Genomic DNA, 18,744 nt, shown 5'->3' with positions numbered 1-18,744 from the left:
TTTTGGCTGTGATATTTCATATTACCATCTCAACTAGCCTCTAGAGAAGAGATTATGTCATCTTTGAAATCATCTTTGGGAATGGAGTTGAGATCTGGCAATAAGCTAATGTCAATACGTTACATTAGTGTCATTATTAACATTGATTTTGTAAAATTGATTAAAAACACTGGGGAACTTTGTGCCTGACCTTTATTAAATCACCCTGGCTAGTCTTAAGTTCCAGCTGCAGGTTCTGCTAGTCATGTATTAGAGTGGATGGTTTAATGTTCTACTCTTCATCATATCCACTAATATTCTGTAATGGGTCTAGTTCTATTATTTATTGAAAACAGAGAAATAAACCTTGAAGTCTTTCTTGGAACCTTAGGAGGTGCTTTGAAATCAATGGATTAGAAGTAGTATCCAATATTAACAAAATTGTAGGTTATACACAGGTTTGTTCACTCTGGGCTCTTTTGGTTTATTCAAGTACTCATATTTACTTGATCACAGATCATATATTCAGATGGCACAACCCTCTCAGACAACAGTAAGACTGAAGTAGACTGAATCCTGAAAGACCTACACACATTCAAAGATTTTCAGGGACATTTATAAGGTGTTACTGAAGTATGCAATTTGGGGAACACTTACTGAAACTTTTGTTGATGTTCAGGACCCTGGAAGTAATCATATTACCCCTTATGTTTGTCTAAAGCATTATCCTTATTCAGACTAAAAATGACAAGATCATTTTTGTATGTATCATTTGGGTTTGGGGCACTACTAGAACATTTCAGACCACAGACTTCTGATTTTTCTCATGTGTTAAATGATTTTTATTTATATCATTTCCAAACAACTTATCCATACTCCATAAAAGACAGCTCTTAGCTATTAATTGACTGATTAATGTAAATACCTATCTCGATGTGGTAATAAGACAAATGATGATCATGAACTCTACTGAGAAAAAAAATCACTTAACATCATTTTTAAAAATCTTAATTCCTATCTCAATTATGGCATTGTAGAAAATTAATCATGAAGGTTTTTCCTAAGCAATTGAGAAAGGATTCACTTGTATGCAGTTTGTGCTTGACTTTCCTACCCAGAACTACGTCTGATCAAATAAAAGATTTGCTGTAGAAAGTTCTGCAGTGAATAAACGAATCGCTCTGAAATCTAAAGAAGTCCCACTTGAATATCTCTATCATGTATTAGTTGGCTGGCCATGGACAAGATAGATGAATATCTCATAATCTCTTATCTTTAAAATTTGGATAATCACATGTACTTAACAAGTTGTTATAAGGATTCAATGAAATTATGTATTTTAAATCCTTCACCCCATGTCTAACAAATAGAAATAGCTCAAATAATTGTGGTTTATTATAGGTAGTGACCAGTGTTTGCTCTTCTATCCTATAGCTACAAACGGAGAGAATTTCAGTACCATAAATTATGGCATAGCTTTCCCTTTTGTGAAATCTTTCTAATGTTCATCTTTATGGAAATCATCCTACTTTTTAGGTAGAAAATAACCACTAATGTCTTCTCAACATTTCTACTAACTTTACCCTATCTATAATATTGTTCTCCCACAGGTCAATATTTCATATATAATTTATTTCTCCACTAACACAATGAAAGGGCGTCTAATTTTTTTAAAGGACCTCTAATTTGCACATTAAGGCCAAAAAGAACAAAATCAATTTCCACATTATTTGATTCACACCCTTACAGCTCCAAATACAAGATCGCTGTGATTTTCTTAAAGAAAACAATTTACATGAATATAGCATTGGGACAAATAGGAGTTTGTATCAAATATATCTAACGCATACCATGTTAAATGCTGTAATGTGATCAACAACATTGTCACGTGTAAGTGCCTTTGTAGATAGTTCATGGTTGTTATGCTTAAGTTATTTAAAGCAATGTCATTTGGAAGACCAAGTGACTTGCTGAACACACGCAGCAGTATCACACTTCTCATATGTGGGAATATTCTCTTAAATTCAAAGTACAAAGAACTGTGAATTTTCCTACCCTAAAATATTTCCTTCCATACATGACATGTACCATGAATGGGAGAAATATAAGTACGATCAATGATCAAATAAATCATCCAAATAAAATAGAGGAATGAATTTAAGAAAGTAATCCAGAGGATAGTAAGGAGCTCAACAGGCAATTGGCAAAACTGATGTTATAATAATGTAAAAAAAAATCTATTTGAAGCAGCTGAAGACTATGAAAAAAAATGAGCTTGAAATTATGAGAGGATTAAAGACAAAAAAAGTAAAATCATCCCCAAAGATAAAACTGAAATTTCACCATCCCAAAGAAGCATGTCATTGATGATAAATAAGAAAACTTGATTATAAAATGAAGCCATCTCAGGATAGCTACCATCCAAAAGACAAACAACAACAAAAGGTGGTGAGGTTATGGAGAAAGGGGAACCCTCCTACACTGCTGGTGGGAAGGTAAATTAGTACAACCATTGTGGAAAGCAGTATGGAGATTCCACAAAATGCTCAAAATAGAAATACCATTTGACCCAGGAATTCCACTTCTAGGAATTTACCCTAAGAATGCAGCACTCCAGTTTGAAAAAGACAGATGCACCCGTTTATCGCTGCACTATTTACAATAGCCAAGATATGGAAGCAACCTAAATGTCCATCAGTAGATGAATGGATAAAGAAGATGTGGTACATATACACAATGGAATATTACTCAGCTATAAGAAAAAAACAGATCCTACCATTTGCAACAACATGGATGGGGCTAGAGGGTATTATGCTCAGTGAAATAAGCCAGGCGGAGAAACACAAGTACCAAATGATTTCACTCATATGTGGAGTATAAGAACAAAGGAAAACTGAAGGAACAAAACAGCAGCAGAATCACAGAACCCAAGAATGGACTAACAGTTACCAAAGGGAAAGACTGGGTAGGATGGGTGGGAAGGGAGGGATAAGGGCAGGAAAAAAGAAAGGGGGCATTACGATTAGCATGTATAGTGTGGGGGTGGCACGGGCAGGGCTGTGCAACACAGAGAAGACAAGTAGTGACTTTACAGCATCTTACTATGGTGATGGACAGTGACTGTGATGGGGTATGTGGGGGGGACTTGTTGAAGGGGGGAGCCTAGTAAACATAATGTCCTTCATGTAACTGTAGATTAATGATACCAAAATAAAAATAAAAAATAAAATAAAATAAATGAAGCCATTTCAAAAGCCTATGCCCATTACTAATAGATACAGTTTATAGGAAGCTAAGAATTTAAACATACTTAAAACTCAATATTATGAACTTATGTATCATTATGGTAATTTTGTATCATTATGTATCATTCTGGTAATTTTGAATGCATAAACATAATGAGTAGAGGACACCAATGAGAGTAAGAAAATGGACAGGAAGAATGAACTTACTGCAAAATTGAGGAGTAGATTTCAGCTCTGGCCACACCCTCCATTACCAATCAGTGATCCCTGAATTCTTCCTGGATGAATTAACTTTCCTTATTTAGAAGAAGCTTTGGCCATCTAATTTCATTATTGCTATTTCTACTACTACTCTTCCTAGCAACTAAATAATTTTGCTGGAGAGTACATGAAGACTTTGGTAAAAAGTTAATAAAAAAAGGCGGGACTTCGAATGTGCTTTAAAATAAACCATCCCGAGAAAAAAAATAAAACAAATCAGTAAAGCAATGAATTTACAGTATGTTGGTGAACTGTGATTGACATTAATAAGCATGAAATATATCATAGAAATACTGTACTTACATTCCCGGAAATTTCTACTTGGTCTCCACTATCTCCAGAACTCGGACCAGGAGGAACACTAGGACTGAAGGCCATGAGGTCGGCCTTGGGCGGCCCCTCCCCAGAGCACACGCGCTGCCGCCTCTGCTGCGAGCACGACCAGCTCCCCACCGCGCTGGAGCACACCAGCGGGGGCCGCCCCGGCCCGCACGCGCCCTCGCTGCGCGGCGCCGAGCACCGCAGCGCCGTGTACAGCAGCAGCGTGAGCACCAGCAGGCTGGACACCGCGCAGATGCCGACGACCAGGTACACGTTGACGTCCACCAGCGCCGCCTCCGTGCTCCGGGCGCCCGACGACGCCCGCGACGACGCCCTGGGCGCCTGGCCGCTCTCCACCAGCGACAGCAGCACGGTGGCCGTGGCCGTCAGCGCCGGCTCGCCGTGGTCCTTCACCAGCACCAGCAGGCGCTGGCGCGGCGCGTCCGCCTCGTCCAGCGCGCGCGTCGTGCTCACCTCGCCCGTGTACAGCCCCACGCGGAACGGGCTGCGCGCGCCCCCCGCCGCCGCCTGCAGCTCGAACGACAGCCACGCGTTGTAGCCCGAGTCCGCGTCCACCGCGCGCACCTTGGCCACCACGTGGCCCGCGCCCACCGACCGCGACACCAGCTGGCTCGTCGAGCCGCCGCCGCCCGCCCCAGGCGGCAGCAGCGCGGGCGCGTTGTCGTTCTCGTCCAGCACGAACACCTGCAGCGTCACGTTGCTGCCCAGGGGCGGCACGCCCGCGTCGCGCGCGCTCACCTGGACCTGCAGCAGCTCCAGCTCCTCGTGGTCCAGCGGCTGCAGCGCGTACACCTTGCCGCTCTCCGCGTGCACCGACACGTAGCTCGACAGCGCGCGCTCGCCCACGCGCCGCTCCACCAGCGAGTAGGACACCCGCGCGTTCTCCTGCGCGTCCGCGTCGCGCGCCGACACCGTGAAGATGTGGCGGCCCGGCGGGTTGTTCTCCCTCACGAACACCGTGTACTCGGGCTGCGCGAACGCCGGCGCGTTGTCGTTCACGTCGGCCACCTGCACGGACACGCTGGCGGTGGCCGACAGCGGAGGCGAGCCCCCGTCCCGCGCTGTCACCAGCAGCTCGTAGGTCTCGACGCTCTCGCGGTCCAGGGCGCTGTCCAGCACCAGCGAGTAGTAATTCTTGAAGGTGGACACCAGCTTGAAGGGGACGTGGGGCGACCGGGAGCAGGTCACCTTCCCATTGGCACCGGAGTCATGGTCGGACACGCTAATCAAGGCGATGACGGTGCCCAGTGGAGCGTCCTCTAGTACAGAGGACGATAGTGGAGTCACTACCAACTCAGGCGCATTATCATTGATGTCCAAGATTTCTATCAGGAGTGTGCAGTGACCATACATTGGAGGATTTCCTGTGTCAACTGCTTCTATTTGAAGTTTCCATAATTTGATTTCTTCAAAATCTATTTTTCCATTTACTTTAATTTCTCCACTGGCTGAATCTATGCGAAAGGAGGCTTCTGTATTAGGGGAGACATCCGTTGCAAAGGAATAAAGGATGTGGCTGTTTGAACCCTCGTCCGAATCCGAGGCATTAAGTTTGATAACCAGTGTACCGTTCCTTGCATTTTCCAGTAATTTTACACGATGGACTGCTTTGTCAAACACTGGGGCATTGTCATTTACATCCAGCACTGTGATGTGTAACTCTACGGTACCTGTCAGCTCAGGCTTGCCCCCATCGGTCGCTTTGAGCACCAAGATAAGCTCCGAAGCTACTTCCCTGTCTAAAGCTTTTTTTAGTACTAGTTCCAGTGGTTTTACCTGCTCGTCATTGGTCGGTACTTCCAGAGAAAAATGCTCACTGGGGCTCAATCTGTAAGTCAGCAGAGCATTAGCCCCGATATCTGCGTCAGAGGCGCCCTCTATTGAAAAATGAGAGTCAAGAGCCCTGGTTTCCGAAATAAACAGATTTTTGGGGGTCGCTGGGAACACTGGCGGGTTGTCGTTAATGTCCTTCACCTCCACCTCCACATGGAATACCTGCAGCGGCCTGTCCACGACCACCTCCAGGTGGATGCTGCACTCCAGGCGCCGCCCGCACAGCTCCTCGCGGTCGATCCGAGAATTCACAAACAAAATGCCATTCTGTAGATTTACCTCCAGAAGGTCCCCGCGGCCTTTGGACGCCACCCGGAACAGGCGCGGCACCAGCTCCGCCAGCTCCAGCCCCAGATCCTGGGCGATGCGGCCCACGAAGGTGCCGTGTTTGGCCTCCTCGGAGACCGAGTAGTGGACCTGGCCGCTCCCTGCCTCCCAGGCTGCCACGAGCAGAAGTGAGAGCAGCAGACGCTGGGATCCCTGGCCATCTGGTCCTGAAGCTAACATCATGGCTCGATTCTGGTTAGTAAACCAACTTTTCATGAGTAGAGTGGTATAGTCCTTTTGAGACCTTTCTTTTGAGTCTTTGTTCCTGAGATCCCAGCTAAGCTTAACAATATGGGTGTGTTTATAGTCTTTAAAGCCCCGGAACAGAGGCGTCTTTCTGGTGCGGGAATATTCTTAATTTTTTTCTGTTCAAACCAATCCTCTCCTTGGTGAAGGTCGACATCCTGTGGCTCAAAATGGAAGTGCGTTTGTGTTTGTACTATTTCACTTAAATTGCTTGAGTGATTCCTTCATATTGGTCCTTCTTTTTTTTTGTGTGTGTGTGGACTTCTAAGTCTTTTCTTCTATGTGGGTTTGTCTTTAAAATGAGAATCCTGTAAGAGTTTTATCTTGGATATAACCATCTAAGAGAACTACTACTTCAAGAGTTATATTATCACGTATACGAACATGGAACATCCATATTTGTAGGTTACCAGTGATACTGTTTTTAGAAATTGACCATTTTGGAATGGCATTTTTGAAGTCTACTCCATTGCTAGCACTCCATAATTTTCTATTGCTTAATCATTATACTATGTTAAATTATTCTATTTAGTCCAGTTGTGTAGAGGATAACTCAGGATATAAATTGTTCAAGTTGCCACTTCAAAATAATGGTGGTTTCAAATCAGTGCTAATAGGCGAGCTACGTATCAGTTTATCCAAAGATTTCTTTTCTCTGATATTAAGGAACTTACCAAGTACTGACTCCTGGAAATACAAAGCACATTTATCTTTCTCTCATTGTAAAGCTTTTTTGAATTACTGTATCTGCTCAGGGTAAATACTGTAGTTTCCATTCTGAAGAACAATTTAACTTTGCATTATATCCACTGCTGTTTAAAAAATAATTTCTTTCTAATAAGAAAACCCCACTAAATCAGGAATTCAAGTTATGTTTGTCTGTTTATTTATGCCCACTTTATTCCAGAATTGGAGTATGGAGACTAAGGTATAAAGATATTCTAAATCTCATTCATTCACTTAACTTTATTTTCCTGTTTTTGTATCAAATACCAAATAAAATTAAATTTTGCTTAACAACTGCTATAAATTGTCATAAAGTTTATCAGTGCTGTCTTAGAAAAGAGAAAATATTTTAAGTAGTCTCAAGACTGTCAAGGAAACAACCATCCAATCTCTGAAATTCTTCCAGTAAGATGGAAGCCATTGGGAAAATCCCATATTTCTCTACAAAAAAAAAAAATTGTAAATGTTATCTAAGAGAATCTTAGATATTATGTAATAGGGGGCTGCGGTCTTCATTTTGAATGCTTTTTAAAATAGTACTTAAATAGATTCAGTTATTATAAATCTATGCCAAAAAGTTGTAGTTCTAACTGCTTGTAATTCTTATTTTAATTGTGGAAGTCATAAATTCAAGACCAGTATAACTGCCAAAAGAAGAGCAAGAAAAATTTTAGCATGTGGGTGTGACTAAATTCAGGAAATGGTGTGACTAAGAAATAAACTTCCTTGTGTGTGTACTGATTAAAATAATCCAGTCCCTTTGGGAATGACTCCATGATGAAGGTCCATTCCATTTTTGCTTTAAAGGGTTGCTTTATTAATTAAATACTACAAAAGATAGTTTTTAAAGCCCAATATTTCAAGGCTATCATATAGCTAAATAACTATAGAATACCAATAAAACTATGGATTGGTTACTCATCTTGAAACAGACTATCTCAAATACATGCCATCAAGAGCTAAAGAATACTCCTGATTAACGTTGTTTTAATGCCAACAAATAAAGAGCATGCTAAGCATGATTAAGTTAAGGTGTTAGAGCTTTAAAAGAAATGACTAATGATAAAACTGGTCCTTGATACCGGAAAATGTCTGGTTTTATTCTGAAATTTCAGACTTTCTGAATTGAATGGAAGAAACTGTCCACAAAGCTTTAAAAATATTTATCTTAGTAACAGAGCCAGAAAAAGACTAAAATCAGTAAAAATTTTCTTTGCTATTCCTCGACTTTTTATTCTGAACTCTTATCATTTCCACCCCTCTCTGCACTTCCATAGACTTTAGGATTATTATGCTACTGGATAAAATGCTAACTTGTATCAATGTTTTGTGAATACTTGTATTTTTAAGTATCTTTATTTTCTGAATATTTGTAATTTACTTCTCTTTTAATAGTTGTATTCCAAAAGAAGGTAAAGTAAAATAAATAGGACTACATTAGTATACATGTAATTCTATATTATTGATAGCTCAGGTGAAGAATTACCTTTGGACAAGACTTCTGTAGAGGGCACACTGCATTATAAAGGGCTGAAAGAGAGGGCAGATTCAAGAGGAAGGGATTCTGTACACTAGCTTAAATACTCTGCAGTATTTATGACATACTCTTTTTCTTGCTACAGTACTGATAAAAGTCATCTATAAACTCAAAGAGTTAAAGATTATCCACAGAATGTATTAACACTGAAGGCAATGCCATGCTTAAATTCCTGTCACAGTTCTCTTTTCTGGCATTCCTAAACTTGAAAAGATTTTAAGTTTTATTAGAAGCTATTTATGAAGCACATACAGAGTAAAAATTCAGTCTGCACACAGAAAGGAAAAATTAATTGCTAAGAACCAGAGTAAAAATGATAAACTAGTTGCACTGCTATTTGGTAACACTAGAATTAATAAAATAAACAAAAAATGAAATCATACATACCAGGGAACAACCATTTTCAGAAAGGCACAATTAATAGGGTAATGTGAGCACCATGTAATTTAATGGTCTTGTATTTCTGAGTCTATACCATCTAACACAAGAGACTGGAGAAGCTATAATATTAAATGCACTATATGTCAGATGAGTAGAAAATATTCTTAGAGGATAATTCAATTGTCTATTAAAACTTCTAATATTAATTTGGACTGACATAATCATTTTCAATCTCCTTCAAATTAAAGTGATTTTCAAAATTCAAATATTAAGTATAAGCATGACTCCTTCAAAGTGGAAGAGCTAATACTTGATTATCATTGGCAATGCCTCTTGCTGGTAACAGAGAATATAATGAACTGCTGTACAAAATTATCTAAATAATTATGAAATTTTCTTGTCAGAAAATAAAGGAATGATATACACACCACAGGTACCACCACTATGAAAACTTTTCTACATGAAATAAAAATCAAGACATTTAATTGCATAGATGAGAACACTTGTATGAATGAACTTTGAGTCTACATACTGTGTTATTAAAAGTAAAATGTAAACACTGAATATTGAATATCTACTCTGCATTATAAGTTATGTTGCACTACACAGATTTTGATCTGAAATTAAGTAAAATTAGAAACTAAAGTACTAATCTTACAAATATTTGTAAGAGAAAAAATACGGTTTCTGAAAAAATCAAACAGGCAACATACATAAAAGATTTGTATTGGAAAATATAAAGAAGTTTCAAAAATGGCACATTTTAAATTTGAAATATAAATAAAACATTGACGTATGAGGTAAAAGAGATAAAATACAATACGAACTTTTACAATGAACTATATTACACAAAGTATTACCAGAAACATTTCGGGTATTATACTATGCTATATAACAAAGGATAAAGAGGATACATCGAAGGGAAATGGGGTTGAAATGCAATACTGTGCACGAAACAAAATAAGAAAATAATAAAGTAATGACCTACCTTCCCAGAGTTATCCCCTCCGGAAGACTGACCGTGCACTTCCATATCTGCTACTGGACAGGTTGGAAGACTGGGGCTGAAGGCCATGAGGTCGGCCTTGGGCGGCCCCTCCCCAGAGCACACGCGCTGCCGCCTCTGCTGCGAGCACGACCAGCTCCCCACCGCGCTGGAGCACACCAGCGGGGGCCGCCCCGGCCCGCACGCGCCCTCGCTGCGCGGCGCCGAGCACCGCAGCGCCGTGTACAGCAGCAGCGTGAGCACCAGCAGGCTGGACACCGCGCAGATGCCGACGACCAGGTACACGTTGACGTCCACCAGCGCCGCCTCCGTGCTCCGGGCGCCCGCCGACGCCCGCGACGACACCCTGGGCGCCTGGCCGCTCTCCACCAGCGACAGCAGCACGGTGGCCGTGGCCGTCAGCGCCGGCTCGCCGTGGTCCTTCACCAGCACCAGCAGGCGCTGGCGCGGCGCGTCCGCCTCGTCCAGTGCGCGCGTCGTGCTCACCTCGCCCGTGTACAGCCCCACGCGGAACGGGCTGCGCGCGCCCCCCGCCGCCGCCTGCAGCTCGAACGACAGCCACGCGTTGTAGCCCGAGTCCGCGTCCACCGCGCGCACCTTGGCCACCACGTGGCCCGCGCCCACAGACCGCGACACCAGCTGGCTCGTCGTGCCGCCGCCGCCGCCCGCCCCAGGCGGCAGCAGCGCGGGCGCGTTGTCGTTCTCGTCCAGCACGAACACCTGCAGCGTCACGTTGCTGCCCAGGGGCGGCACGCCCGCGTCGCGCGCGCTCACCTGGACCTGCAGCAGCTCCAGCTCCTCGTGGTCCAGCGGCTGCAGCGCGTACACCTTGCCGCTCTCCGCGTGCACCGACACGTAGCTCGACAGCGCGCGCTCGCCCACGCGCCGCTCCACCAGCGAGTAGGACACCCGCGCGTTCTCCTGCGCGTCCGCGTCGCGCGCCGACACCGTGAAGATGTGGCGGCCCGGCGGGTTGTTCTCCCTCACGAACACCGTGTACTCGGGCTGCGCGAACGCCGGCGCGTTGTCGTTCACGTCGGCCACCTGCACGGACACGCTGGCGGTGGCCGACAGCGGAGGCGAGCCCCCGTCCCGCGCTGTCACCAGCAGCTCGTAGGTCGCCACGCTCTCGCGGTCCAGGGCGCTGTCCAGCACCAGCGAGTAGTAATTCTTGAAGGTGGACACCAGCTTGAAGGGGACGTGGGGCGACAGGGTGCAGGTCACCTGCCCGTTGGCGCCGGCGTCGCGGTCGGACGCACTGATGAGGGCGATCACACTGCCGAGAGGAGCGTCTTCCCTGACCGGAAGGGCCACTGATGTCAAGGAAACCTGAGGGGCATTATCATTAATATCTAAGACTTTAACCAAAATTGTGCAATGACCCACCATCGGCGGGTGTCCTCTGTCGGTAGCGTCAATGCGGATTTTATAGGAATTCGCTTTTTCAAAATCCAGATTCTTTCGGATTGTTATTTCTCCAGTATTTGAATCTATGCTAAACTGATCACTAACCATGGGGGGAACAAGGCTATTAAAAGAGTACGAAATCTCACCATTAGGTCCTTCATCCCGATCAGAAGCATTCAGTCTTATAACTATTGTCCCGTTGTCTGAGTTTTCGAATAATCTTACTTGATACTCAGGCTGTTCGAAACTGGGAGCATTGTCATTCACATCCAGCACGGTGACCAGCAGCTGAACAGTGCCAGTGAGCTCAGGTTTGCCTTCGTCAGTGGCTGTCAGGAATAAGTTATGTTCCGAAGCTTCCTCTCTGTCCAAGGATTTCCTTAACACGAGCTCAACTCGGTTATTCTCCTCGTTTTTTGAATTCACATCTAGCATGAAGAAATCACTATAGCTAAGCCTGTAGTTTAAAACGGAGTTAGCTCCAATATCTGCATCAAAAGCACCCTCTAGCGGAAACCGAGAATCTGGCATTCTGGATTCTGAAACAAATAGCTTTTGTTCTTTAACCAGGAACACTGGCGGGTTGTCGTTAATGTCCTTCACCTCCACCTCCACATGGAAAACCTGCAGCGGCCTGTCCACGACCACCTCCAGGTGGATGCTGCACTCCAGGCGCCGCCCGCACAGCTCCTCGCGGTCGATCCGAGAATTCACAAACAAAATGCCATTCTGCAGATTTACCTCCAGAAGGTCCCCGCGGCCTTTGGACGCCACCCGGAACAGGCGCGGCACCAGCTCCGCCAGCTCCAGCCCCAGGTCCTGGGCGATGCGGCCCACAAAGGTGCCGTGTTTGGCCTCCTCGGGGACCGAGTAGTGGACCTGGCCGCTCCCTGTCTCCCAGGATGCAAGGAGCAAAAGCGAGAGCAGCAGACACCGGGGTTCCGGGCCTCCTCGCCAAGAAAACACCATGTCAAGTACTCGTTTTATTGGTATCAGAAAAGCTTCTTCGAGATAAAGAGGAACTATTGCATTGCTTGGAGTCTTTTAGTCCCATTCGATTGCATCCGCCATTGTTTGGCATTTAAAGACAGATACTGCTTGAAGTTAAGTCTGGATCTTGGCTTAGACAGAACTTGTTTGCAGACAGCGACATCACGCGGCTCCGAACGGTAAGGATTACGTAAATTCACTTATGTCAGCTGTAACTGGGCTCTTTTAATCCAATAAATACTTTCTTTTCCCTTATCCTACTTAATGGATCTTTAGTGGATCTATCTAGCAGATCTTTACCTTTATCTTTACCAGTTGGCTCTGAACATTAATCTTGTTTTGGCCAAGTGTCTCTCTTCATGAGGAAATAAATTTCTTCCCAATATTTAGAATATTGGAATCAATTAGTATCTAGACATGTCATGGACATTAGAGATAGAAAGTATACTCCATGCTTTTGCGCGGAAGTAGTATGTTAACATTTATCTGGTCATCCAAAATGTGTGTATATTTTACTCTGGAATGAGTAATAACTTTTCTATATTTCATCTTTTTAATGCAATATTAAGTTTCTGCTTTTCTGAAACTGAATGCCAAATGAATGCCAAATTTCCCGAACTTTTTTCTAATAGTTCAAGAAAAATTTACATGTTTCATTACAATACTTGTTAATACCTCTGCAGCTTATTAAGACAGGCACTTTCCTTTATAGATTTCTCCATCAAAACAACTCCCTAGCTGTGTTTTCACAACTGGTCTTCTCTAACGGTCCTTCATCTTTCTACTTCTCAAAAATAAGGACATTTTCAAAGTTATACCTTTAGTCTTATTTTTAAAATCCTTTTCATTTAAGTGTTCCTATCCACTTCCACACCTTCAAACAAGCCTATTATTTGAAATATTCCTAAATCCAAATATCCAACCCTGATTTTCATTTTTCTACTTGGTATATTAGCTGGTATGTACTAACATACATAGAAAACAAGTTGAGTGAAACTTTTAAGTCTACCCAATACTTACTCCGAAATCCAAAGGTTTGAAAATCACACTTTCCTTTATATCATGACCCTTCTACAAATATACTTGTATGTATTTTTTACTCCTTTTCCAGTGCCTGTTATATTTAAAGTTTGAAATAACTTTTTCCAACTCTCTTTCCAGTTGTCATAACTTTTCTCTTTATGAGTACAGCTTTAACTGAAGTGCAGTAAAACCTCTATTGAGTTTACCTTTTAGTGAACAAAGTGCCAAGTCATTAGAGTCATGGGGAGATCCAGTATGTGACCGTAAGACCTTGTCTCTTCCTCAACACACTCTTTGTTCAAGGGGTTTCTTCTGTTACCTCATCTTTGTCTGTCAGAATCCTATTCACCTTTCAAAGGCCATCTCACAAGTTAGTTCTCCACTTTATCATCTTCAATGCCCGAATCGTAGGTGATTAAGTTCTCCTTTGAATTCATATAGAAGCAATTTTCAAGGGGAAAACATTTGCAAATACCTTGTTAAATGCCCTCCCTTATTCAAGATTCTAGCATACTTATAGCCTCACAGGTGATTATAATTTTTTAAAACACCTTTACTTAATGAAATGTTTATTTAACTATATTTAATGGGAATCTCTCTTTAAAAGTGCTCTTTAATAGAAGCTCGACCTTCTATTCTAGTTATTTGGGAAAACAAAGGATTCCTTTTCTTGCAATCAGAAAAGGCTTCATAGAAGATATGACTTAGCACTCTTTACACTAACATTTTTCTTCACAGGTAAGTTTCTCGTAAACTTAGCCCTAGTTAAAGATTTTTCATCTTTAAAATTTAAGTCTCACAAATGGCTTTTATTCTAGTTCCTAGCAATCCAGATGTGTGAGAGCGCGAATAACCCATAATCACAGTAATATTTTCCCTGGCTACAGCGAATAAACAACAAATGTACTGAAAAACCTTGCATAAACATTAATAACATGGAAAAGGGGATTAAAAGGTAATGAAAAAGTGCAAATAGTAATATACCATTAAAAACCATAATTATATATAAGACGATCAATGAAAATAGAATTAATACATCGTTATAAAAATTAAAAAATGGTTTTTAAGTTGTTAAAAACAATAATTATTTAGACTCACATTGGTTGAAGGGCTTGGACCCTGAGGTAGGCTGGGGCTGAAGGCCATGAGGTCGGCCTTGGGCGGCCCCTCCCCAGAGCACACCCGCTGCCGCCTCTGCTGCGAGCACGACCAGCTCCCCACCGCGCTGGAGCACACCAGCGGGGGCCGCCCCGGCCCGCACGCGCCCTCGCTGCGCGGCGCCGAGCACCGCAGCGCCGTGTACAGCAGCAGCGTGAGCACCAGCAGGCTGGACACCGCGCAGATGCCGACGACCAGGTACACGTTGACGTCCACCAGCGCCGCCTCCGTGCTCCGGGCGCCCGCCGACGCCCGCGACGACGCCCTGGGCGCCTGGCCGCTCTCCACCAGCGACAGCAGCACGGTGGCCGTGGCCGTCAGCGCCGGCTCGCCGTGGTCCTTCACCAGCACCAGCAGGCGCTGGCGCGGCGCGTCCGCCTCGTCCAGCGCGCGCGTCGTGCTCACCTCGCCCGTGTACAGCCCCACGCGGAACGGGCTGCGCGCGCCCCCCGCCGCCGCCTGCAGCTCGAACGACAGCCACGCGTTGTAGCCCGAGTCCGCGTCCACGGCGCGCACCTTGGCCACCACGTGGCCCGCGCCCACCGACCGCGACACCAGCTGGCTCGTCGCGCCGCCGCCGCCGCCGCCGCCGCCCGCCCCAGGCGGCAGCAGCGCGGGCGCGTTGTCGTTCTCGTCCAGCACGAACACCTGCAGCGTCACGTTGCTGCCCAGGGGCGGCACGCCCGCGTCGCGCGCGCTCACCTGGACCTGCAGCAGCTCCAGCTCCTCGTGGTCCAGCGGCTGCAGCGCGTACACCTTGCCGCTCTCCGCGTGCACCGACACGTAGCTCGACAGCGCGCGCTCGCCCACGCGCCGCTCCACCAGCGAGTAGGACACCCGCGCGTTCTCCTGCGCGTCCGCGTCGCGCGCCGACACCGTGAAGATGTGGCGGCCCGGCGGGTTGTTCTCCCTCACGAACACCGTGTACTCGGGCTGCGCGAACGCCGGCGCGTTGTCGTTCACGTCGGCCACCTGCACGGACACGCTGGCGGTGGCCGACAGCGGAGGCGAGCCCCCGTCCCGCGCTGTCACCAGCAGCTCGTAGGTCGCCACGCTCTCGCGGTCCAGGGCGCTGTCCAGCACCAGCGAGTAGTAATTCTTGAAGGTGGACACCAGCTTGAAGGGGACGTGGGGTGTTAGTGAGCACATCACCTGCCCATTCACTCCAGAATCTCGGTCAGATACGTTAATCAAGGTGATGACTGTGCCCAATGGAGCGTCCTCTGAGACGGGGAGAGACAGGGAAGTAACAGTCAATTCTGGAGCGTTGTCATTAGTGTCCAAAACTTTTACAAGAACTGTACAGTGACCAGCCAGTGGCAGATAGCCTTTATCAGTGGCCTCTATTCGAATTTTGTAGGCCTTATATTCTTCAAAATCGATAGGTCCTATCGCTATAATTTCCCCACTTACAGGGTATATGTAGAACTTAGATTTTATATCTGGAGAAACATCACTGGAAAATGAGTAGATAATATCCCCGTTCAAGCCTTCGTCCGAATCTGAGGCGTTAAGTTTAATTACCAACGTTCCATTAGGAATATTTTCTGCTAATTTCACCACGTATAGTGTTCTATCGAAAGCTGGGGAGTTGTCATTGGCGTCCAGCACTTTGATTAGTAATTGAACCGTGCCAGTCTGCTCAGGTTTGCCGCCATCGGTGGCTGTGAGTACTAAATGAAGTTCAGGAGATTCTTCCCTGTCTAAAGGTTTCCGTAATACAAGTCGGAGAGGTTTTACCTGCTCTTCGTTGGTTGGTACGTCCAGAGAGAAAAATTCATTGGAGCTCAGCCGGTATGTCAACAGAGAGTTCTCCCCGACATCTGCATCGGAGGCGCCCTCTAGTGGAAACTGAGAGTCAAGAGTCCTGGATTCCGCGATAAACAAATTCTTTTGTGTTATGGGGAACATAGGCGGGTTGTCGTTGATGTCCTTCACCTCCACCTCCACATGGAATACCTGCAGCGGCCTGTCCACGACCACCTCCAGGTGGATGCTGCACTCCAGGCGCCGCCCGCACAGCTCCTCGCGGTCGATCCGAGAATTCACAAACAAAATGCCATTCTGCAGATTTACCTCCAGAAGGTCCCCGCGGCCTTTGGACGCCACCCGGAACAGGCGCGGCACCAGCTCCGCCAGCTCCAGCCCCAGGTCCTGGGCGATGCGGCCCACGAAGGTGCCGTGTTTGGCCTCCTCTGGGACGGAGTAGTGAACCTGGCCGCTCCCTGCCTCCCAGGCTGCGAGAACTATAAAAAACAGCAGCAGATGGCGGTCCCCTAAGTCGCCTTGATTCAAGTACACCATTTCAAGTTACTGTTTTTTGTTCTAATCAGCGCAAGGTGTCTCAAAAGTTAGAGGAACCTTCCCATCCCTTCTTTAATATCCTGATGTGCCACCATTGTTCAGCATCCGGAGAGTGAAAGAGTCTTTCCAATGTGAAAATGGATGACTTAATTTTTACTTGAATGTGAGGGAATTTCGCGGTAAAGAGCGACATCATGTGGCCCACATGGTAAGTCCGAATTACAAAAATCAACTTTATATTAATAAAATGCGAAGTTTTATTTCAACTGCTGTTTTATTTTTCCTTTACTTCTGTTAAAGTGTAGGAAAACATTTCTCACACTTGCTGGAGACATTGAGAATTAATCACTTAAAATTCAGTGTGACCATAGTGTGGTTTCCCTATGCCTTGAAAATATGTTCCCCATCAAGTTTAAAGAAAAAAATCTAAGTGACAATACAGTGAATCATATTTGCAACAGTACGTTTTAAAATCCTTTTTTCAGAATCCAAGTAATTCCATTTCTTAGATTTCTGTTAAAACTCTGGTCTCTCTAGGTACCTAGGATCTCGACAATCTACTAATGGACAAGAAACTAACAAAGGATTTTTGTTTTTAGGAAGCAAGGACTATAAACAAATCATTCATATACTTTGTTTAAGAAAACAATAAGAAAATATTTGGGGGAGCGTTGAAGAGGAATCATTTCTATTAAGTGAATTTTGTGAGGATGAAGTATTCTGATTTTCACTCTTCATTAGAATTTATAAATTATTTTTCAGGAATTCATGATTCTTATATCTCTTCATTCTTCCATCCTTCCCAACTTTGTATTTATTAATATACACTGGTTTTTACAATCTCCAATATGATTTAGGTTATTTATGTTATAATAAATGTTCGTTATCATTAGATAAATGTTGGTACTCTGCGATCATTCTTAGAACAGTCCTTTAATCAAGCTTGGAGTGTTTTACCCCTTTTAGTTCTACTTAACAAAGCAAGTTTTCTTGAATTTTTCACTCCCATTTCCCCAACTGTAAGCAAAATAATTGCATCTGTATTCTAATGCTTTCCAAGTTTGATATCTGCCTAAATGAGGTTTAAATATTGCTGTTATCATGGACTACTGCAAAAGCTTCTTATTGCACCATCTTGTCACAACCACATTCATCCATCACATTTTCCTGAAAAACACCTTTTATTGCTGTTGCTTCACACTTTTTGACAGCTTTCAGATGATGTTAGAGGTGAATCAAAACTTCTAGTCTAGTACTCAAAGGTACCCAAGAGACTTTTCTCATATTACTTTTCCTGCCTTATCTGATGTTCTTTGCTATGGGAACCATATGTTTTAACCAAAGCAAACTATTCTGTTTCCAGGCACATTGGGGCTTTTCTGTGTATTCACTTACGTGAGTTCCTCCATTCCCGACAATACCTATTACGATCAATATTCTCCCAGAGAAAACTTTGCTATTTAAAACCACTAAAAACATCCTAATTCTTGAAGGGCTCCTTCAGCGAGGGAAATGGGCAGCTATTTCCTCTCAATTCCAATCACACGGATTTACACTTCTTGCACCTCTTATAATATTCTTCCTTCTAAGATGGTCATATTTACGTATGACACATATCTTTATTTACCTATGAGTTTCTTGAATCCAGGGACTGGGTCTTGTTAATTCAGTGATTATTGGTATAGTATCATGCTCTTAGAGACCCTCTTAGAACCTTTTTTCAATGTTTACTCAAGAGCGATAGCTATAGTTATTCATTATTTTCCAAGAACGTGTGTTCTTTTTAAGATTCTTCTATATAACCACTTATACAAATGACACCATTTAGCACAGCCATAGGCTACTTTGTCACATCTAAGCATGTGTTCAAAAATCATCTAGTCTTTACTTAACTTCGAAACACCAGAAAACACCGCTAATGGTTTCTGAAATTTTCAAGAATGGAAAATGCATACATTGGGGAGTACAAACCTCAACTC

General features: G+C 44.2%; 1 protein-coding gene across 5 annotated transcripts in view; it reads right to left on the bottom strand.

Moving 5' to 3' along the window:
- LOC118971986 (protocadherin alpha-C2) overlaps window positions 1-18,744 on the bottom strand; it is a 134,495-nt gene that overhangs the window by 111,576 nt on the left and 4,175 nt on the right. Inside the window, exon 1 of one of the 5 annotated variants that reach the window (XM_073221843.1) lies at window positions 14,402-16,944. The exons of 2 other annotated variants lie outside the window; for them this stretch is intronic. In XM_073221843.1, the coding sequence (XP_073077944.1) occupies window positions 14,402-16,765 (2,364 nt within the window). In that variant the 5' untranslated portion in view covers window positions 16,766-16,944. Of the gene's footprint in view, window positions 1-3,788; window positions 6,340-9,865; window positions 12,454-14,401; window positions 16,945-18,744 lie in introns of those variants that run through there. 2 more of the 5 variants (XM_073221842.1, XM_073221840.1) reach the window with 2 other exon arrangements.

Source organism: Manis javanica, chromosome 14, assembly GCF_040802235.1.
Source record: "Manis javanica isolate MJ-LG chromosome 14, MJ_LKY, whole genome shotgun sequence".
Lineage (NCBI taxonomy): Eukaryota > Metazoa > Chordata > Mammalia > Pholidota > Manidae > Manis > Manis javanica.
This window is presented reverse-complemented; position numbering and strand designations above follow the sequence as displayed.